This window comes from Entelurus aequoreus, linkage group LG02 (genome assembly GCF_033978785.1).
Source record: "Entelurus aequoreus isolate RoL-2023_Sb linkage group LG02, RoL_Eaeq_v1.1, whole genome shotgun sequence".
Classification (NCBI taxonomy): domain Eukaryota; kingdom Metazoa; phylum Chordata; class Actinopteri; order Syngnathiformes; family Syngnathidae; genus Entelurus; species Entelurus aequoreus.
Window position 1 is genome coordinate 10,232,730 of NC_084732.1, and position 25,011 is coordinate 10,257,740.

Here is a 25,011-nt window from a genome sequence, read left to right on the forward strand (position 1 = left end):
CCCATTGGGTTGAGTTTTTCCTTGCCCTGATGTGGGATTTGAGCCTCCGTTGTGGCTTGTGCAGCCCTTTGAGACACTTGTGATTTAGGGCTATATAAATATACTTTGATTGATTGATTGATTGATTGAACAAACTAAACAAAATTTAATTTTTTTTTACTGAATGAGACACCCAGAATGTACATGAAAATAAAGAATGTGGGTTTTACAATATTAACTAAGAACGATAAAACACTGAATATTGACAACATATGAACGTCACACCCCCTCTCGATCGACATAGTTTACAATCAAGCGAAATGCAACAAAAATGCAACAAACACAGCGAAATATGAACGCAAAGTGTAAAAAAAAAAAAAACCACCTACAATCTGATGTATCTGATATATCACTAAGCTTTAGAACTTTGCTGTAAAAATCTCCTTCCGCGTCTGTCCCTGACACCCGCATTACAGGCTGGCCGCTCTGGAAACACTCTGTGGAAACGCTCCCCACACACACTGCTTGGTGCCTCATCAGAGCTGCTGTGACTAAGATTACCATAGTAACTAATTAGATTACCATAGTAACTAGTATATCATGCAAAAGCTCAGATTCCAACTATTGAAATACTTTGTATAGTTCAAGACTTACGGTAATTTGAAAACATCACTGCACATCATGATAGTGGCTGCAGTTTCAATCTTAAAGATCTAAAAAAAATATTTGGGAATGTCCATCGGGCCAGATTGAAAAGCTCAACGGGCCGCCTGCAAGTCTTGAGTTAATAATACACCAAGGGCCTGATTTACTAAAGGTTTGTGTGCACTAAAACATGTGCAAAGTTGACAGCACAAGCAAAGCTGAACGACTGAACATGTGCAAAGTGGATTGTGTCTGTTAAGTGAGCGGAATAAGGCATGCAATCCATTGTGTGTCTGTGTCTTAATTAATATGCAGAATATACGCTGATAATCAAAACAATGAAAATATAATTATTTAGCTTGCACAATGTGATTTATCAACACTCATCACCGTTTTGCGAGCACTATTTAGCGTTTTATTTTGTCCGTGCAAACTGTGTTACACACACGACTGCCGCTGCAAACACAGATAATTGGCAGAGAATCCTCTGTCATACGTGTGTGTGTAAACATATTTGCTAGTATGTCAAAAAAAAGAAAAAAACATTAGACATATTGTCTATTCAGCAACATACTTTTAGAATTTTGTGGCTGCATGTTGGGTGAGTTAAGGAGTTGATCAAAACTAATTTAATTGCTGCGTTTTGGTGTCGACTGCCGTTTTTTTTTAATGCTGTTAATTTTATGATTTCAAATATATATTAACATGTCTCTTATATGAAAAAAAAACTATTCTTAAAGTATGCATTTTTTTGCATCTTGTGCACAAGTAAGTGCAGCCTCTCTGCCATGAGTGTACCTTGGGGGCTGAAAAAAAAGGTGAAAAAAGTGCGTTCCGCTGTAGATGCACTGCCCGACTGCTTCTAAAGTGCCTATAAAAAGTGGTAAATGTCTCCTGCTTGTTTGAAAACATAGAAAACACCACATAAAGAAGGAGCATGATAAAATAAAAGTGCAGTAAATGATCCAATGTCTCCGTGGTGACGCCCTGTGTAGTACACGCACAATCACTTGAGTTAGGCGGTTAGCACCACTTTTGATTTGTACACACAGTGTTGGTAGATCACACGCAAGACGCTCACTAATGCAATTTTATAGATTTCACACGGTGTTTAGTGTGTCGTATTAGGATTATAGTAAATCCCGCTCCAAGTGTGTTTGTATGTGAGTTACATTCCTGTTTTGCCTTCTTCTGCTTTCTCTCTCACCCCTAGTTGCCACATACTTGCCAACCTTGAGACCTCCGATTCCGGGAAGTGGGGGGTGGGGCGTGGTCGGTGGTGGGGCCGGGGCGGGGTGGGGGTGTGGTTGGGGGCGGGTCGGGGCGTGGTTAGGGGCGTGGTTAAGAGGGGAGGAGTATATTTACAGCTAGAATTCACCAACCCGAGTATTACATATATATTTCATATATATCCCCACCTTCTACCATCCTAGTCACGTCCGTTGTGTCCTTGGGCAAGACACTTCACCCTTGCTCCTGATGGCTGCAGGTTAGCGACTTGCATGGCAGCTCCCGCCATCAGTGTGTGAATGTGTGTGTGAATGGGTGAATGTGTAAATACTGTCAAAGCGCTTTGAGTACCTTGAAGGTAGAAAAGCGCTATACAAGTATAACCCATTTTTCATTTATTTATCATATATATATATATATATATATATATATATATATATATATATATATATATATATATATATATATATATATATATATATATATATACCCCGCCTTCCGCCCGATTGTAGCTGAGATAGGCTCCAGCGCCCCCCGCGACCCCGAAGGGAATAAGCGGTAGAAAATGGATGGATGGATAGATATATATATATATATATATATATATATATATATATATATATATATATATATATATATATATATATATATATATATATATATATTTTATTATACATATAAATAAAATAAATACTTGAATTTCAGTGTTCCGGAGACTATCCACTAGATGGCAGTATTGTTCTGCTTAAGAGTGTCACAACATTGCTGTTTACGGCAGACGAACTGCTTTACGGTAGACGAAAACGTGACTGCTGTTGTTGTGTGTTGTTACCGCGCTGGGAGGACGTTAATGAAACTGCCTAACAATAAACCCACATAAGAAACCAAGAATTCTCCCTCGATCATTCTACAGTTATAACGTGATTGGGCAGGCACGCTGTTTATATCGTGGGAAAGCGGACGTGAAACAGACTGTCGCAGCTGTCCCCACTCAGGTCCGCATGGAGCTGGAGGGGGCGTGGCCTCCAGCTCCGGCTGAATTTTGGGAGATTTTCGGAAGAAAATTTCTTCCGGGAGGTTTTCGGGAGAGGCGCTGAATTCCTGGAGTCTCCCGGAAAATCCAGGAGGGTTGGCAAGTATGAGTTGCCATGACATGGAAGACAAGAACACAGAGCACACCTGTGGGCAATCGCCTCCTGCGACTTCAGCTGCTCATACATGCTTATCGCCTGGTGTCCTTACCTGCACAAAGTCCAGGTTGACCTACTCCTTGCCAATACAGAGGCATACCTCATCTTGTGAGTACCTCAAATTGTGAGTTATTTGAGTTTAGAGTTATCTTTTTGTAATGCTTTAAATTACGATCAAAATTTGAGTTACGAACATTTCCTCCACCGGTTGAAGTAGTATTTGTGCACAGCTGTATTTTCCATTGTATGGGTAAATTATATGGCGTTGAATCACTAAATGTATGTTTACCTGCTGTCACCTTGCTTTTGCCTGGGCACAACTAATTAAAATGAGCTCGTAGTCTATATAGCTATATTTTTTGTGGCTATATCTGGTCTGTGCAATTATTGTGCAATGGCCATATCAAGCAAACAAACCGCCATGAGCCAGAGATCGACACATTCCTGCCCTCTAACCACCGAAACTGACAACATGAGTGCAACGACGACACCAACCGAATCAGAAAAACTAAAATATTAAAAACATGTACTACTATGTAGAAGACTTGGCGAAGTGAAGCACCATTAGTCTGCATCCCCCCAAAGCAGAATTCAGCTTCTGAGCCAAAACAACATACCTACAGTGGACATTAATCCATGAAAACATTGACAAGCTGCCAAATCGTTTGCCTGACATGTTTAAAAAAAACAATTCTACATACTCTACAAACTGGACAAGTGAGCATTAGCTTTGTCTTATGCAGACATCTGTTGTTGTCAACTCCGACCTCTCCAGTCCATCACTCAAAGAGGTCTGTGCGCAACATACAAAACCATTTCCTAGCTCCTATTGTTACACAAGAGAGAGTCAGAAATAGTGTCGCCAGATCTCATGAGAGAAACAATCACTCAGCTCAATGAATACAGGGGCCTAAAATGGCTTATGATAGGCAGACACTGGACGGAGGAGCAGCCTGTAGTAGACACTGTATTAGGCTGGTCCCCAAAGGTAAATACTGTACAATATTAATACATAAAACTACTGTAGTTGTTTGCAGTACAGTTTAATTTTCAAAGAGTATTTTTTTATGTTTAAGTTGTTTTTAATTTTTTTAAGGCATGCTACATGTTAACATCGGGGTGATGGTGCAAGCATGGATTAAATTGATTTAATTTCAATGGGCGTAGCTTATTTAAGTGTTTTTAAAATATTAATACAACTTTTGGAAGAAAATATGCAATTGCCAGACTTGGAGGATGTTCATTCAGTTGTTTAATTTCATTCAAAAAAATTAAATAAAAATAAAAGTACTTAACAGACATGACACACAACTATAATCATTTTAAATGGCCTTTTTCTAGCCTTAGGAAAAATAACAAAATAGCATATGGTAGTAACAGACTAATTTTAGATGAAGCAGAGTGGGAAAAAAATATAGAATCAATTATCTGAGGAAAATGTTATGGAATCATAAACAAACTACAAAATACCACTTGTACTTTGTTAGATTTTATAACCGCTTGCAGTCTCTGAGGCCTGAACCTAAGGAATGACAAATAGTCCTCTTTATCAGTCTTGCTCCAACGTGACAATTGCTGCTGTCAGATCAGCTTTGTAGGTTGGAGTCATGTCATGGATCATTTTCTTCAACTTCCCAATAGATTTGCAATTGGATTTAGATCCGGACTATTTGCAGGATAGGTCATTGACCTTATGTATCTTTCGTAAAGGGATATTTTCACAGTTTTTCATCTCTGGTAAGATGCATTTTCATATTCAAATGCTTGAACCAATTTTCCACAATGCTCCTGATTTTCAAGAGGTAAGTGTTCAATTGTAGTCAAAAAACAGTTGCATGTTTCATTATACAGGTGAAACTCATAAAATTAGAATATTGTGTAAAAGTAAATTCATTTCAGCAATAAACTTCAAATTTGAAACTAATACGTAATATAAACTCATCACATGCAAATTGAGATGTCAAGCCTTTATCATAATTTTGATCATCACGTCTTAGTTTTTAAAGACTGTAAGGCTTGACATATATTGAGTTGTATGTTATGCGTATGATAGTTTCACCTTGTAAATCTAAACAAACCATTTTAATGTTTTAAGTTTCACTAATATATTTCTAGAGAGATGACAAAGATTCTGAAATGTTTTGAAAATGTTACTAAATGTTAGATTATTGTGTAATTTCCACATGTTTTATTTTGTTATATTCTACAGAATATTATTTTTGTTATATTTATTTTTTCTGCTATTTTATGTACTTTTTTTAATTGTTGCCTTTGTAGGGCCATGTTACCTCAAAACTAAACAACATTAATGCTAATCCACCTTTTTTTTTCCAAATAAGAATGGATAATATAACTGATAAAGAACCGAGTCATTAAGCAGAATTGAAAAAAGAATCGGAACCAGAAAAATCTTATCAATTACCATCCCTACATGCAGCCCCATATCCTCACACCATTGTCATCAGTGGCTGTAGAAATTTGCATGTTATGTTTGCAAGTTATCTTCATAAATCTAATTGGAACGGCACCTAACAAAAGTGCCAACATCACCTTGCCCAATGCAGATTTATGATTCATCACTGAATTTGACTTCTACCCAATCATTTATAGTCTGATTGCTTTTCTTTAGCCCATATTGAAACTTTTCATTTAGCTTTTTAGTATTTAAATTCAATTTCCTTTGGACAGTTTCTTACAGTTTGGCCAAAGATGAAGACTCCAGTCTATTTCCGCCCATTTGTTATTCACTTGTTATGCTGTACATTTTGTTTTTGTTTTTGTTTTCTTTCACTTTTCTGTCATGACGCTGTGCTTTGATGTTTTCCCTGGTCTACCAGTATGCTTGCCTTTTACAACCTTCCCATGTTTTTGTACTTGGTCCAGATTTCAGAAGTATTTTTTAAGAGGTTTGATAATCCTCTCCTTTGTATCAATTGACATCTCTCATTTTGTAACCATGATTCATGTCAATCCACCTTGTGCAACAGCTCTTCAAGGTATGAACACTCTTTTTAACTGCATACTAATGGAAAGATTTAATCTAATGCAGTTATAAGCTTTGGAAATGAACATTTTGTGTGTTTCCATCATCTTTTTCTCAGAATTCAGTGGTTCTAAATTGTTTTACTCTGCTCTTGTGACGATCTGTCACTTCATTTCTGTTTGTTTCTTTGTTTTTGTATTTACTTCTCATCAGTGCTCTTATTTTGTTCCATTTCCTGTTTGTCTCTGAGCACTGTTTGATCACTCACCTGCCGTTGATTGGCAGGCGGTCCACACCTGCTGCCAATCAGCGTGTCCTATTTATGCCTTGTCTCGAGCACTGCTCACTGCTCGAAGGTCACTTTATGTTGTGGAACGTTTACGTGCAAGACTGCTTCCTTTCTGTGGCCTTCAGGGATCCCAAGAAATTGCAGCCATGCGAGTTCCTCACATGGCTGCAATTTCTTGGGACCCCAAGATGCAGGAACCAGGAGAGCGATGAGGTAAGATGCTTTTATTATCAACAGAAAGTATTTTTGCATTTACTTTGTTACTTTGTATTTGCTCTGTGTTCCTTAGTCTTCCTCCTGTTGTTTTTCTTAATCTTAATTTCTTTATGGCACTGGCTGTCCCCTGTAGTGTAATTGCTTTGTGTTTTCCCCCTGTGCTTGAACATTAAAAACTTTAAAATGCACAGCTACATCATCTGCTTCTGTGGTCCATTCGGATACTAAAGGCAACAATGGGCCTTTACTACTGTACAACACAGTCATTCTCTCTTAGCTCTGTTACACCTTTGTTTCTTATCCAAAACCGATAATCCAAAGAAAATGTGCTTTGTTGTGTCTTTGACAGGAAAAGATTAAACAACACTGGAGAGTCGTGTTTTTTGTGGAGAACGGTGATGTGTTATGTTGACAACTATGTGGAAACGGATATAAATCTCAGGTCGGAGGGGTTTTCGCTAATTTGAGTGCACATATAATTGTTATAACATGCAGATCTATAGTTTGTTCGTTTTGTTGGAAATATTTAAAAAGAAATGTAAATAATTGGTAATCAATCAATGGTCTCAATACTCATTATAAAGTAGTGCATAGTCATTTTCTTATGATGATTTAATCAACATTTAAAATACTTTTAGGCAAATAGCAGATTTTGCTCCGAGGTCACATTTATAACCTGTTTTTTTCAGTCTGTCTGCAAGATGTTCGTTTGTGGGGGCGTTCCCAGATTGCATTTGAAACCACTTTCCACCTTCTCCAAAAGTATCATAATTCTTCTTCTGAAAATGTACACTGGTGAATATTTATCTTGAAAGTGAACGTCATGGCTATTTTTTTTCCACACACGGCTGAAAATAAACTTCATGAATATTATATAGCAGACCCGTTTAGCTTTTCAATCTGACCCGCCGAACATTGCCAAATAATTTTTTTAGATCTTTAAGATGGAAACTGTAGCTGCCATTATGATGTGCAGTGATGTTTTCAAATGACCGTAAGTCTGGAACTATACAAAGTATTTCAATGGTTGGAATCTGCGCTTTTGCATGATATACTAGTTACTATGGTAATCTAATTAGTTACTATGGTAATCTAAGTCACAGCAGCTCAGACGAGGCACCAAGCAGTGTGGGTGGGGAGCGTTTCCACAGTGTTTCCAGAGTGGCCAGCCTGAAATGCGGGTGTCAGGGACAGACGCGGAAGGAGATTTTTACAAGAAAGTTCTAAAGCTTAGTGATATATCAGATGTATCAGATTGTAGGTGGGTTTATTTTTTCACCCTTTGAATTTATATTTAGCAGTGTTTGTTGCATTTTTTTTGTTTTGCTTGATTGTAAAATGTCGATCAAGAGGGGGTGTGATGTTCATGTGTTAATATTCAGTGTTTTATCGTTCATAGTTAATATCGTAAACCCCACATTCTTTATTTTCATGTACATTCTGGGTGTCTCATTTAGTAACAAAAATGTAAATCCATTTTTTAAGGCGGTCTGTCATAACGTTTTTAGCATTCAATCAGACATTATTGTGAGGTTTTGTATTAGTGTTCCTAAAAATCAGATACACCGGCCCCCAGACACTTTTTTCTCAAAATTTGGCCCCCGAGTCAAAATAATTGCCCAGGCCTGTTATATAGATTCACTGAGTCACATCATTAAGTATATCTGCACACTCATTGATGGATACAGAGCTGCATTAATGTCATTGCATGTCACATGTCAGTGTTATTATGCACACACCAATATTAGATGGACATGATACCTACCTTTTCTTGTGTTTCCTCAAACTCAACTAATCTCAAACATGGCCCTTCCCTCTGGCTGATAGCTTTACTGAATGTCCAAGTAAGTATGCCCCCTGCCGGTGATCACAAAACTGATCACAAAACTGCAAAACCCAGCGGGCAGAGGCATCAAAATACTAAATTATAACTTGTGTGACAATAGCGCAAAAAAAACGGTCAGTATATCATGTTTCCGCCGTGGATAAAGTCACAAAATATTTCAGTCCCAATCTGCCCCTAGTGGCCAATGACAGTACAGTTTTTTTGTCAAACCTTGAGTAACAGATGAAAGAGGCTACATTTGCAGCCTAGAAGAGGGACTTTTGTATGGATCAAAAGCCATGTTGGGGTCTTCCATGACTAGCCGATAATATGAATACAACATCAATACTAGGCTTCTGCTGATTAATACATTGCTGTATGGGTAGTTCAATAGTTCACTCAAATAATGTCAGCTAATTAACATTTGTCGAGATCAACAGCAAAACTGCTGACTGAAGGCTGGTGAGCAAAATGGATCAACTTGAAGAATAGTTATTGTACATTCGCTGGAAAAGTAAAACAACAAAGTACCGGTACATGCTGCAGAGTATTTGTCCTTGTTAAGCATCCTTTCTGTATGCTCTTGTAATACAAATGACAGCGGCTTTGTATGTGAAAAAGCCGAGCAGAAAGCAAAAGTTGATAAGTGGTGGGGCATATCTTGATAAAAAAAACAATGGATGTGAACATGAGATAAAGCCACTTCAGTTATTTGCTGCTGGTCTCAAGTGCTCCCCCCCGCCCGTCTTCTTTGACAGTCTATCAGACTTTATAAAGCACAGCGGTGGCTGAGATTTAATTAAACGTGTTTTATTGTGTTCATTTTAAAATTCCTCTTTTATTGCTACCCGCCAGTGATTTGCGGGTCAGATTACTGTCTTTCTTATTTTTGATTTAGACACAAATGCACACGTACAGTTCACATGCACACACTTCATATGACAAATACAGTGCAAATGGACATTTGGCAGATGCCATTTCCCTGGCTCTGTCAGCCATTAATTAAATAGACAGTTGTGACAGTTTAGCCTTCCAATCCCTGACAGAATATGTCTCAGAGTTGCACACACACACACACACACACACACACACACACACACACACACACACACACACACACACACACACACACACACACACACACACACACACACACACACACACACACACACACACACACAACTTCGTCCAGTGATCTAGGAATATATGCTGGAATGGGCACTGCACATGTGACACTTACAATTAGTAGTCACAATTGTTTTGTAAAATTAATGTGTAAATAGAGTATCCTAATTTAGTTCGAGGTATTTTCATATCTAAAGTCACAGTTTAAGTCAGGGGTGGGCAATTAATTTTTACCGGGGGCCGCATGAGCTACCCGAGCACTGCTGGAGGGCCACATCGACAATATTTCAATTAAATTTTGCTCAATATTATTTTTGATATATACCGTAAGATAAATAATAATAATAATAATAATAGTAATACTTCAACATAGTGTGTGTAACAGCATTCCATGACTAATATATATAAATTAACATTAATAATAAATGACAGTAAAATAAGCACACGTATGACTGAGGAGTCATAGTGTAACTTTGTGTGGTGTTTGAGTTGTCCGACTTTTTGTGTGGCCTTAAACGCACCAGTGGTTTAGTGCTATGCGTGTTGGTGACAGATGACAAGTTGGTTTTGGCCTGGTTTGTACGGCAGAAAATGACTAGTTTTTCGAGATAGAATTGTTTTACTCATGTTTTTGGTGTGGTTATGTCCGAATATAAACAGTTTTGTTCAATAAAGTGATCGATATAATTCCTGTCCTCGAAGCATCTCGATAGACGTTACAATAATTGAACGGTGTTGACGAACACCATTAGGGCCGCTTGTTGTCACTGTCACTCAAAGTTGCATTGCAAAATTACATAGAATAAATATGTTTATTTTGTTTAGAATTCAGATGGGATTTGATTTGGTGCGCGGCATATACTTGCTGCGCGCAGCGGACGCTTGAGCAGTGCGCAATTGCGCAGGCACGCACCTTAGGTGAGGGGACGTTGCTTTGCAGTTCATGTGTTATTGAAAACACGGCATTCCTCATCAACTTTTCTCTTTTTGGCGTCTCGGGTGTAAACCGTGCATCACTTGTCGCTGCATGTGCACCTTCACTCGCAGGTTACACACGGACACACGCCCATAAATAATACTTTTCAAAATAAAAGCAGCACAGTTGTATTGCGCGCAGGACATAGATGTTTTTTCAACTTTATTTTGTAATTGCAGTTGTTCACATTCACTCACAATCACGCATACGTCCACACGGAAGTAATACAAATAACGATTTTCAAAACAAAAGCAGCACCGTTGTATTGCACACTCGACATAGATACTTTTTAAAATGTATTTTGTAATTTATAATTGGCCTCACGCGGGCCGGACAGGGACGCACAAAGGGCCGGATGCGGCCCGCGGGCCGCAGAATGCCCAGGTCTGGTTTAAGTGTATGTTTCCAAGCTGAATGCCACAAAACATGTTATTCCGCCACGCCAGCAGGGGGAGCACTAGTATAGGAAAGGAGGAAAATGGGAGGTGCTTGTTAGTGCTTCCGTGTCTCAGTCAGGTCACACCCTGCGATGACAACGCGATCAAGCACTTTGTGTCTCGTTTTTATTCCTATAAAACAGGTCTGTAAAGTGTGATAATATTAACACATTTGTCTCCAAGCAATTATAAGCGTTTCTGAATATAGAAATATCGAAGTATATTGTTGAAGTGTGTATGTGTGATGAAATTTGTAACGTTCAATAAGCGATGTCTCCCTTTGTGTGTGAGCGCGTGGTTGGGCGGGAATGGCGGCGGCAGTGGATTTGTTGAAGTTAAACTGTGATTGTTAAGAAGTTTTATAGGTATAGTCAGGTAACAATGTGTGTAATTGTAATTGATTTATAATGACAGTGACAATATAGAAAAAAGCGTTCAAGAAATCAGCAATATTAAAAAAGAAGCAATGTCAGCATACAGTACAAACATGTAAGATGAAGAGGTTTATTAAAGCAACAGTACCGTTATGTGATGCTTATACACAGGAAATATAGTGTTTGGGTATGTAACGATCAATCCTCCATGTTTTTGTGAATTTGTTTTATCATTTCAAAAGTAAAGATGTAATTGTTTAACGATGTGAATGAACAAATGTAGAACTGAAATTACATTATCGAAACTATTTGGATGTGATTAAAAGCACAATAGAAATGCAAATGAGAGTAAAGAAATCAATAAATGTTTAATAAAAGAGTCAGGTCACACCCTGCGATGACAACGCAATCAAGCACTTTGTGTCTCGTTTTTATTCCTATAAAACAGGACACACCACATCGAACACTGGGACCAGGCTACTCAGTGCGAGGCCTGTAACACACACACATTGTACTGCACTAACATGGCTACAGAGCAAGGGCTATACTGTACTGTGTGCAATAATAATGTTTATATATGCCAAGGTCAAAATTAACCACAATGATAAAGACATTGTTACATGAATCAAGTTTTATATTTAGTACTGTGTTCATTTCCGTGTTATAGTTCACCCCAAATGTGTTGGATGGGATTCTCAAGTTCTTCAACAACAAACTGATCGAAGCATAACCTTGCTTTGTTTACTGGGAACAAAAAAGGACCTCCCCCAAATTATTCCCACAAATGATTGATTTGCCAATAGTGTCTTAGTGGGAAACAGTATATTATGTTTAACAATGTGGTTGTGCATGAATCTTTCCTACCTTTACAAAATGGTAGAGCCTTATCCCAAATGGGCTTCCCGTCACGGCCCATCACACATGTTATGGTATCTCCACCCAATATTGTGTAGCCATGGTGACAGTTGTAGGACACCTGTGATCCCAGTTTATAGTCATGTCCGGTCCGACTAGCATTCATGATGTTCCCGGGATCAAAACAGGCCTCTCTGGGTTTTTCTGCAGAGAAATAAAACAGATTAGGTTACAGTATCAAAATGTACTGAACTACGACACAACTTTTGCGTCCAAGTGGCCCATTTTATGTTTTATGACAGCATACATAAATGTCTTGTTGTCCAAGGGTTATAATATGTAAAACTTTATAAGAGGAAAAACAATAATGCCGCAGTATAAAACTCGTTTTCACTGAGGCCAAATCGCTGTTATGGTTTTTTTAATAGGGCATCTTGTAACAGTAAATATATATGAATAATAAAGTATAATCGCTACAGGTGCAAAAAAATGTTTCATTCACATCTGAATCGCGAGTCGTATTTATTTCGATTATAGTTTTATCATTTAAAAAAAATGATTTAAAAAAGCCTATACTGTATATTTTATATACAATATTCACTATACGTAGACGTCAGCAACCATAATGAGCTTTTGTAACCTGTAACCTGTTTTGAAATGTTTTACTTTTTTAATACCAAATAATATAATGCTGAAATTGGTTTGAATCGAGAATCATGTTAAATCGAGATATTGATTCTGAAGCGAGTCGTCACTTCAAGAATCTGAATTAAATCGAATTATAGGAATGTGAATCATTCACCAACTTAACGATCTCCTCATATTATTATTAAACAATTGCCTGCACATTTGATTATTACATTTAAAATTAATGGATAACTGGCTTTAAATCATGGTGAAAGGCGGATATTAAGGATTTTTTTTTCAATTTTAACAAACAATGTTTGAAACATCTCAAGCAATGGGTCTGGCAAGATCAGTTAATATTAAAGCTTTAAAGACAAGTAATGGCATGCAGGACATATACATCTGTCAAAATTATAGGAAAAAATAAATTTTGCAAGAAAGATGGAAGTGATTTACTGACACACATTTTGCGAGCCTTGAGTTTGACACCTGAAACACGTGTGGCTGACCTTTAGAACAGGATGCATGGACCTGTTATTCAATGGAATTCATGGCATACAATGCATAATTGGCATTGCTGTTGCCATAGAAGCAGTTTTATCAGAACCCAACAACATGTCTTTACTAAAGGGCAATAAGGAAGAGCAATGGAGGCTTTTATAAATGGAAATCAGATTTTACGTTTCTCCTGACTGAGTTTAGCAAGACACAGCGGCTGCTTCCCAAGCCAGCACTATGTAGTTTACTCTGTATTTGCTGATATGATTAGATGTGACAGAAACAAACCCTTTATATGAGATATCCTCTGTCTTACATTTCTTATTCGTCATAGAAGAAGGAGCTAATGACAAAAGCAAGAGGGATAGAGTAGAAATGGGAAGTCAAACCATGTCAATAACTGTCAAAGTCTAAATGAGTCAGTGTTGGCCCGGGCTGTTTGCTTTTCCTGTGAAGAATGAGGAAAAAAGGAAAGAGAGGAACAGGGGGTGGCAGGTAAGACGCAAGTGAAACAGGGAGATGATTAAGGTTGCATTTTAATTAGAGCGATGGCAGATGAAAAGGTAGTGAGTTAATGACAAAAGTACAGAGGTGTGAGGTGTCGTGGCGAGACAGACAACAGAGGGGGAGATAATCGTTTTTAATTACAGATAAATGAAGTGAGACAAACTTTTTATACACACACACATTTATATATATATATATATATATATATATATATATATATATATATATATATATATATATATATATATATATATATATATATATATATATATATATATATAAACTTGACAGAGGAGATTTCATCTGCAGTCAGGCTGTGAAGTAATAATCAGTTTCACTTTGACAATAGCTGTTAAATCACCGCCAGTCCAGCAGTTTTTGTAAAACCAGGATGAGTCACAATCTGTGGCGGTAAACGATTCATGGGCTGACACAAAGCATCATGCCCTTTCAGCTGAAAAAACCTCATGACATGAGGCAGATATGAATAGAGTTGGCATCTTAAAATATTAGCCCGTCTACAGACGATACACCCCTATATCGACTTTTTAATCATCACCACCCATAAACTCTAATTATGATCAAGATAGTGTACCCTGCAGCAGGGCAATCACAGCAATCACATTTCAATGAAAAACACTGTTGCACTTGGGCATCACGTAAAGGCATTATGGTTTATAAATGAAGGTTTGGAAAGTTCATTATTGATTGCAAATACTGTCAATCAGGAGAAAAAACATTAAATCTCCCCGGCAAGGCCCGAACTCAATGCTCCGGACTACAACCACCTTGTTATACTCTATTTTCTGGACTATAAACCACTACTTTTTCCCAAGGTTTGAACCCTGCGGTTTATATAAAGGTGTGGCTAATCTGTGGCTTTTTCTTCACTGATAGCTAAATTATGGAATGGATTAGGCTAAGAAATCAAACAAGGTATTAAAATGATTGACTTCAAGAAACTGTTTTAACACAAAGTCTTTACAAAGTACAAGGAAGAAAAATCCTGATAAACATCTTAAACCTTATTAAAAAAAGAAAAAATATCATCCCTCTCATTAAGGATAATGAATATCATCAATAACTTTTGTGGTTTGTTTGATAAGCCGTGTTACAGACACCGTTTGGAAACAATTAAGGTATGTAAATGGACATTTACACAATCTTCCTATGTAAATATCTAATTTCAAAACTACCAATAAACTGTATATCTGCGGTTTATATACCGGTGTGGTTTATAATCCGTAAAATACAGTAATTCCCTCTTTGTTTTACTAAATTTAAACACAGGACCCCTGAAATGGTCTGTTTGCATTACAGAAAGTAGTATGGTACTTCAACTGGCAGTCGAAAAATACTATGCAGGAATTCAGTCTTTACCTACAAAATGTATTACTATTTAAGAGGCAATGAATGGCAGACCAAGGTTTACCTCTGAACTCAATGGCAAAGCCCGACATGCCCAGAGAAGCGTCCGATCGGAATGCCAAGAAGAGACTGTTACCACCGCTCTCGATGCGCTCAGGAGCTTGGCTACCTTGGAGACTTGCCAGCAGTGGCCCGTTGGAGTCTTCGCCCTCGTAGATGTGCAAGAAGTCATAACTGGGCTCCATGTTGAAACTGACAGAAGCAAAACAAAGACAGACAATTATAGCTGAAACAGACCCCTTCATTTAAATTCATCTGATGAAAGTCATTCAGCCTTGGCGTCACTATAGATAGCGATTTTAAACTTGACAAACAAGTCAATGGCATTTTAAAATTGTGTTTTTATCATCTTCGTCTTTTAGTAAAGGTAAAACCGTTTTTATCTTTTAACCTTTTTGAACAAGTCGTGCATGCTTTTATTTCAAGTCGCCTGGACTACTGCAATGCACTTTATGCTGGCATTAGCCAAAAAGCTCTCTCCCGGTTGCAGTTAGTCCAGAACGCGGCAGCACGACTTTTAACAGGGGCCAGGAAACGCCAGCATATAACCCCAATTTTTCAGAGTTTGCACTGGCTCCCTGTTCATTTTAGAATTGATTTTAAATCCTTGCTGTTGTGTTTTTAATGCTTTACATGGACTGGCACCTCAGTATATCTCGGACCTTATCCAAATTTACACTCCTGCGCGCGCTCTGAGGTCCGAGAGCCAGCTCCAGCTCGAGGTGCCCAAGACCAGACTTAATCCAGGGGAGACAGGGCCTTCTCTGTGGTCGGCCCTAAGCCCTGGAACACTCTGCCCCTCCATGTTGAAACTGCTCCCATTGTGGAGTGTTTTAAGTCTCGTCTTAAGACCCACTTTTATTCTTTGGCTTTTAACACTACGTGAGTTGTGTGGTCCTCTGTGTTTTTTTTATAAATGTTAATTTCTATTTACTGTTTTAATTGGTTTTACTCTTTAAAATAATTGTTAATCATTTATTTTTATATTGTTTTTATATTTACTTATTTTTTGTTTTTATTCAAGTCATTGGTGGAGCTAAGGATAATATTTGTATGTTGTTTTTTAATATTGTTTTTAATATTGTTGTGCAGCACTTTGGAAACATTTTTGTTGTTTAAATGTGCTATATAAATAAAGTGGATTGGATTGGAATAATAATACTTTAGCCATCTCTGTCGTATTGCGAGAGGTTGATATCTCAGTGTTGGTGTGAATTTTTTTTATAAATTCAAAAGTGTAAATTGATTTAAAAACTGTCAATTTGACAAAATGTGCATACACTGTATTAGAGCAAATTCACATATAAACACCATAATTCCATCAATCCAACCCTGACAGCAATTATACTCGGTATTAGCGGCCACCTGGCAGCCAAACATGCACAAACACACAGATCTGTATACCTTCCCTATACCCCCCACAACACATCTATCTATGCACTCTTACTAGAGTGCAGGTTTAGAATTGCTCTGGTTCCCCATCAAAAGGTAGGCCATCCTTCTCAGTGTTGGGTTTGATGTTTAGCCCTGTTATAACGTCAATGACTGTAAAATGTACAGTATCTTTTGTGGTACATGCTGTAGTACGCATGCACGGTTGTAATGCAGTAATGTTAATGGTAAAGTCACTTAAGTAAGTACATAGTGGGACCAAATGGAAATACATTATAGGTTCCATTGTGAGCAATACACCTTCCTCCTTACACATTTTTATTCTAAGTGCACCATGAGGTATTGGTCCGCGCCTGACAGAGGCCATAATTGTCCTTGGTAGAGGTCTTAGTTATACTAAGTGCCATTCTAGTCCAAGTAAGAAATGATAAAAAGTTTAAAAATGTGTGCAGTTGTGGCATATAGGTACTTGTATCACTGGTGGTCACATTCATTTTGTCTTATTTAGTTTGCATTAACGTGATTATTGTTGAGCATATTGCCTAAAACTATGTTGGCCAAGCTGTTTAGTTTCTTCTAGAATCAAAAAATCTTCACAATTTCTTAGCAGGACTACCTAAATTATAGTCTGATTTTTCCCAACCTTTCATTTAATGTGTACTACTGAAACTTTTTCTGACAGCATTATCTGTTATCGGATTATGCTTGCCTGTAATCACCTAATGCAATCATTTGCAAGGTTAACATACGCCCTGTGAATGCTAAGACACTTTATTCATATCCAATTTGAAAAGAGCTTTACAGCACATAAGCCCTTCGGTAGTGACAATGCTTTAAAAGTGATCCATACCAATACATAGAGTACTTTTTGAAGGCCACAAACTATTAGTAAAAATGTCATGAAATAAAAATGCAGAAAGAGCAGTGACATTCAATATAAATCAATTTTAATCTTAGCGTAGCATTCAAGTCGCAAAGGTCAGTGTAATCATTAAATATGCTAATTTAATTCCGGGACAATAGTATAACAACACTACTGATGCTGTGCAGTAATTAAAACAGTTTTTTTTTTTTTTTTTTACTTTTGGTGACTAAAAATAACAATTATAATGTAAAAAGTTAAACATAACCAAAATGATTAATTGTGCTTGTGTATCATTATGATTAAGGTATTAATAACGATACCATTTTTGAAAAAGTTCCAAATATGTTTTTTTTTACACCTACTGCATGGAGTTAGTATTGCTTGTTATTGCATGATTTCGCAATAATCATCTGTGACAATATGTGTCATGGTTTGATGATGTTGTGCCTACAAAACTGATGTGGACACATTTAACCATTACATTAGTAAACATCTATTTTTGTTATATATATATATATATATATATATATATATATATTCTCAATCTATTGACAACACCAGTGGTGTGCGCTCTGGAAGGCGGTGGACCATCGCAACAGCAGCACATTAATGCATCTGCAAGAAAATACTCAATGAAAGATTTTCTTATATAGGAAATGTATCCTAATATATTTCCAATAGGAGAACATTAACGGAATTTAAAACATGCCAGCAGACACCAAAACACATCAATTGAATTTGTTAAGTAATCCAGGTGCTACAAAACTTTATTGCTGAATACATGATATGGCTAATATTTTTTTTATTATTGACAGTCCATATACTGTATGTTGACAAGCATACGGAGGATGGAGGAGTCTCTGCCTATTGTCTGTCTTTGTAGCACCATCACCTCTTTTCGCACAGCCATGCACTACTGTCAGTTTGCACATACTTTTCAGACGTACTAAATAAAGACGCACAAGAGCGCCTGCAGAACAGTGATCAGTATTGATAAACTACAGTGCGTTTGCTAAATGATTGTTTAGAATAAACTTTTGCTCCCAGTATCATGGGCTTTGTGATGATCAGCATATATTCTGCATATATTTTATATTTATATTGTGCATGAAGACGGACATGTTCAATGGATTGCGCTACTTATTCTGCTTATCTCAGAGATGCAACCTTCAATGTAAAAGCTTACGAAATCAGCTTTACGCATGCTATGAAGTTTGCACATGTTTGATTACATGCAAACCATTCGTAGATTGGGCCTCATGTGTGAGTGAAAATAGGTTTAGAATGTATGCTTATTTATTAACATAGTCATGGTCAAACGTTTACATACACTTGTAAAGAACATAATGTCATGGCTGTCTGGAGTTTTCAATAATTTCTACAACTCCTTTTTTAGTGATAGAGTGATTGGAGCACATACTTGTTTGTCACTAAAAACATTCATGAAGTTTGGTTATTTAATGAATTTATTACGGGTCTACTGAACATGTGACCAAATCTGCTGGGTCAAAAGTATACATACAGCAATTTTGATATTTGGTTACATGTCCCTTGCCAAGTTTCACTGCAATAAGGCGCTTTTGGTAGCCATCCACAAGCCTCTGGCAAGCTTCTGGTTGAATTTTTGACCACTACTCTTGACAAAATGGGTGCAGTTCAGCTAAATTTGTTGGTTTTCTGACATGAACGTGTTTCTTCAGCATTGTCCACACAAATCAGGACTTTGGGAAGGCCATTCTAAAACCTTAATAGTAGCCTGATTTAGCCAGTCCTTTACCACTTTTGACGTGTGTTTGAGGTCATTGTCCTGTTGGAACACCCAACTGCGCCCAAGACCCAACTTCCAAATTTGGAGGTAATCCTCTTTTTTTATTGTCCCATTTACTCTCTGTAAAGCACTAGTTCCATTGGCAGCAAAACAGGCCCAGGGCATAATACTACCACCACCATGCTTGACGGTAGGAATAGTGTTCATGGGATTACATGCCTCACCTTTTTTCCCCAAAACATATTGCTGGGTATTGTGGCCAAACAGTTCAATTTTTGTTTCATCTGACCACAGACAGAACTTACCTCTAGAAGGTCTTATCTTTGTCCATGTGATGTCAGATGAAACAAAACTTGAGCTGTTTTTGTACTTTTGACCCAGTAGATTTGGTCACATTTTCAGTAGACCGATAATAAATTCATAAAAGAACCAAACTTCATAAATGTTTTTTGTGACAAACAAGTATGTGCTCCAATCGCTTTATCACAAAAAAAATAAGAGTTGTAGAAATTATTGGAAAATCAAGACAGCCATGACATTATGTCTTTCACAAGTGTATGTAAACTTCTGACCATGACTGTACAAGCACATTGAAACACTTTATTATGTCAATTTTTGCAGTTAAATCCTCCAATCTCCCACTCACCTCAAATAATCCTAAAACTGAGCTAAAAGGATGTGCACTGCTATTTAGATCTAAATATTTAACGACTAAAATGACTTGTAAGAATTGCCAGCAAAAGTGGTTCTGCAGACACAGAATTCCACTTGCAGGTAAAGAACTGAGCATGCATTTTGTGACAGTTACACTTTTATTAAAAGCCCCATGGTCACGCCTACCTTTTGAAGATAAGTGCAATGACAAAATCTGGGTTGACTCGTATTCGCCAATCACACTCTTTCCCCGGTGGGTATGGCTGGGGGTAGTTAGGAGACAGGATCACTCCAGAAGGACCACTGACGTTACCTCCACATGTTGCTGGGGAGAAAAGCCCAAAATAGAGAGATGGTGTTTATTCAACATTAGGGCCTTTGGATCTGAAGGGAGATTCACCCTTGCGGGAGTATCCATATCATCCCCGAATGTAGGCACAGGAGAGGAAGGGTTAAGTACTGATGGGAGGTGTGGCTGAGGTGACTTGGGAGAGAGAATAACATTGGTGCATGACTGATATTGTTTTCACGGATACACAGAGTAGGTAAAACGAGTCAGAGACATATTGGGGCTGGTCTACCAGTGAAAGCAACCCTAGTGGTCCTGTAAGACAACTCTTAGCACCAGCGATCAATTCAGGCACCATTGCAGACATAAAGGACTTGTAAAAGATTCAGGTGGGTTTGAACACATTAGCTACAGTGAAGTAGACATAAACAAAGGCCTGAACCTGAACGTTAAGATCACTCGCACACAGACACACACTCCCGTACATGGAGGTGTTTGCAACGCTGCACCCCGGAGATGCATAATATCGCAAAGAAACAAAGAACACAGAGAAGGTGATTTAACTGTGGAAAAATAGGTGACGAAAAGTCAGTGGCGGCATTGGGGGAACAAAGCAAAGTTTCTTTAAAAGGAAAGAATGGCAAAGTTAGTCACAGAAAAAACGATGGTGGTATTCTGACAATGACGATGATAACATCATGAAAACCCTGCACTACGCATCACTTTATCAATGTAACTGAAGGTGTGTTTTAGCACACTGAGCATGACTCACATTTTAATATATAAGATAATTACTTACAAAAATAAACTTTAGTATGCATTGTTTCTTCTTGGTGTGTATATGTTAATCAAACATTCCTGATGGTATAAAGAATGAGAAAAAATTACCAAATGTCGGAGTTCAGTGTGTCTATCTCCGCCCCTTTTGGTACTTTATCACTGTTGTTGGTAGCCCAACGGACCAGGGCCAGAAAGTAGTATGAGTGTTTATACTCTGCAATTATTACAATAGGGATGCTAGAAATTGCTTTGCCGACAGTGAAACCGTACTGCTTGGTGGAACCAGTGCTGAAATGTCAAGTGTAAGCTGGCATTCTTATAATTGCTTTCTCTCCCCGTGCTGGCCGGTATGCAATAGTGAGGCACAATAAAAAGAGGAAGGGAGACATGTCCAAATTGTGTCAGAGTTGTAAATCTCTGGATAGTAATAGTGAGGCAACTATTGAAGTGGGAGTACACCAGTCCATAATCATTTCACCTCCACTGTAATCACTTCTATATGATGGATTGCATAAGACTTAATGAAGTAATTTTAGTTCTTTATTACCTGATACAGGAGGAGGGTCTGGTAAGTCTGTGCAAATGCTTTACAAAAACTTTCTGGAATAATCATTTTTCTTCTGCACTGACTCTGCCATCCTGCATTTGATGATTGCAGAAAGAAATACAGACTGGGAATAACTTGTTTATTTCTGTGAGGAAATCAAGTGTGTCAGAGGGAGTTGTGGAGACTAAATAAAAGAAAGCACACCTGAAAATTGGAGGGTGGAAAACCAACTGCAGAAGTGGAGTGCTAATGCAATGCGGAGTGGCTTACAGTAACTAACCGGGTACTTCGTACCAGGTGGCTCTGATGGTGGTGATAATGGTAGATAAAGAATACACATATAGGGATCTGACAATGAGCAGATGTCGGAAACATAGCTTTCGTACATCGGTTTTCAAAGTGTTTGGTGGGTCCCTCTTTGAAGGTGCCAGAAGACTTACAGTAGGGCATAATCACACTACTGGCAACCCGTGCCAGGGGCCACTTATCGTAACCTGACTCCTGCCAGACTTTTGTAGTTCGCTGATCTCCACACAAGGGTCTGGGCTTGAAGGCATTGCAAACTCCTTCAAGATAGCAACACATAATGAACCAATCATGATCGCCGGGCGGGATTACATAGATGTGACATAGATGTGACGCCATTGTTGATTCAAACAACAATGGCGGCACATAGCCCTTGCTGCGTCGTGTGCTGACATTGATTCTGCTATTGCAACTGTTTTGTCGAATCTATCGAATATTAATTATTTAAAAGATGAACAGAACGGTTTTGAAGACATTTATTGGTGGCAAGGATGTTTTGGCTCTTCTTCCGACCGGGTTTGGATTTCTCAGCGTCGCTCTCATCAGCGTCACGGGTTGATTTGGATGTGAGTGGTTGAAGTAGCACGTTATTCAAGATAACAGACAAGTGGTTTATCCAATCACATAAAAATTATTTTTTTACAAGGCCCCTGCCTTCTGAAATACATCTCCTATTGAGAACTCCCAGATCCTTGTGTGGAGCTCAGCGAACTACAAGGATCTGGCGAGAGTCAGGTTACACTTATCGCCTAAAGCACAGAACATTTGACGGGTGAGATCACACTCAATCGCGCAGCACAATTTTTCCGTGTTTGCACAATTGTAAAAAGTGGTCAAGGGGCTGGCATGATTTCAGTCATATACAAAGCATGCGTGCAGCGTAGCAAAATCACTGAGTAACTATTGAAATCCCTCACAGTACATCGTTTAATGACAACCGACACAACTCATAAAATACAATACAGTGGTACCTTAACTTACAAACTTATTTGGTTTTGTGACTGAGCTCTGAACTCAAAACATTTGTATTTCAAATCAACAACAAATTAATTTAAACACATTTCATTAGTGCTTGCCCCCCACTCAAAAAAAAAACTGTTCAATTTTAATTTTAGGAACAAATGTAATAATAATGTACATTTTCCTTGGATAGTGGACTTCTACACTATCTCCTTCGCGCTGCTTCTCTATCAAACACACCATCAGCATATTTTCCATATTTTCATGCTCTGCCGTTTAGATATTATTTTAACATTCTTGGCTGGCGTTACTCATTCTGCTTCAGTATGGTGCAGACTCGCAGTGATACGTTCAAATTGTTTAACCAAGTTGGCAACACACTCGGTCATGTTTTTTGAAGCTTTCTTCTTTTAATTCAATGACTACCATCTCCTTCTTCCCAGCACTATCCCTCATGCTCACTTTCTTCCTTCTCATGGTTGGAAAACAAAGTTATGTCGATCTCTAGCTATAAGACCAGAAGTTTTGGGTGGATATTACGGGGTTTACTGTGACATTTTCTACATTAACTAATGACAGAGGTGTTTGTAACTCAAATTTTTGGTTGTAACTTAAAGCATAACAATTAGCTGAGAGACAGCTCCTATCTCAAAACACCTTTAAGTATAGGTACCACTGTGATCGGAAAGTAAATCCTATGACACACTTGCTTACAGGTGACTACATTTGCATGCGTCATGAAGACATTTAATGAATGTCATTGTGTTATGTAATTTGTTGTTATGTTAAAACGCAGGAATTCAATTATTTTCATCTCCTACAGTGAACGAGTAAACATAGTCTGAAGTGAGCATAAAACTCCACACAATATAATTCTGAGAGAAGGGAAGACCTCAGCTGTACTATGTTCTCCGAGGGGAGGTTGCATGTGTCCCAATTTTAAAGAAAGAATATAGAATGTTATAGAATAGTTCATTTGAGTGCTAACAATATATTTTCATTTACTGCAAAGAATATTACCACCCCACCACCGCTTCTTAACTTTGCCTGGAATGAGTTTTGAGTGGGGCTATGCATATTCATTTCAGTATAACTCTATGACCTCATAAATGTTATTACAATCTACTCAGTACAATACACAAGTGATTCCACAGCTGATGGTTTCTCTGTGGAGAAGGTTTCAAAACTGCACCATTTAATTTGTGCTGTGATATTGTTAAGGAAATGTTTCCCCACCAAGATGGAACATCTTAGAAGTTACTCTTTTCAGCCTTCGTTTTGTTCGAGGAAGACAAACAAAATGAGCTCACCCCGTTTCTTATCTGTATGCACACAAACGCACACATGCACGCCGCACACATGCATGCACACACACACAAGCTTTTAGTTAATATTTTTTATTTTTTGTTTGTAATTGTTTTTTAATCTTCATTATTTACTTCAAGTTATAACAGCATTTTCTTTATACATATTTATTTTTACAATTAATTTTGACCAAAGGGGGCACATTTAAATGTCTTACACACACTTTTTTTTACATATGTTGGCCAGAGGGGGAGCACTTAAATTTTTTCTACACACTTGTTATTTCATATGTTGACCAGAGGGGAGGCACTTTTAAAACCGACAGTCAATTTGAAAAATCCTTCCTTTTTGGGACCACCCTCATTTTGATGGATTTCACCACCAGGGGTGCAAATGAGACATTCTCTATTAGAGGCAATGGTTTTCCGTATTGGGCTCATGATTTCGGTCCTAACTTGTTCTCTGGTCCTCATATGGAAGCTACTTTTCCTTGTTGATGTCTCAAGAAGGGTATAAATACAAGAACACACACACACACACACACATTGTTCTTTCTAATTTTAATGATGTTAGGATGTACCAGGTGCGGATGGAATGAGAGCGGATGAGAGTGTGTGTGTGTGCCCAACACACACGCAAAATTAACTTTCAGTTTAACATCTCCGCCATGGAGGCGCAGCAAGGTGGACAAAAGCATGCGTGTATAGTAACCATCTGCAGAGAAAGTGCCGGACTTTAGACAACTCGGTCTTTTCCCCAGCGCTGGCATTGCTACTGTTTGTACTTTTCTAATTTTTGTAGAAGAAAATTGTTTATCAATTCTAATCACCGCACTTTATTCAGACATCTTTGATCATAAAAGAATCTGGGGGAACCTTGCCCTGAAAAGAGAGAATCCAAACAGAATGTATCCACCTTTGAGGTACTCTGTCTTTTATAAATTCCTCAAACCACAATCGAA

The 25,011-nt window shown here is 37.9% G+C and overlaps 1 protein-coding gene across 1 annotated transcript in view; it reads right to left on the reverse strand.

Moving 5' to 3' along the window:
* The window catches only part of LOC133630056 (CUB and sushi domain-containing protein 1-like), a 426,532-nt gene that overhangs the window by 201,826 nt on the left and 199,695 nt on the right, over window positions 1-25,011 (reverse strand). The window contains exons 22-24 of the mRNA XM_062021303.1: window positions 20,050-20,188; window positions 15,189-15,376; window positions 12,134-12,328 (exon numbers count right to left, since the gene is read on the reverse strand). Of these exons, the coding sequence (XP_061877287.1) occupies window positions 12,134-12,328; window positions 15,189-15,376; window positions 20,050-20,188 (522 nt within the window). The remainder of the gene's footprint in view (window positions 1-12,133; window positions 12,329-15,188; window positions 15,377-20,049; window positions 20,189-25,011) is intronic.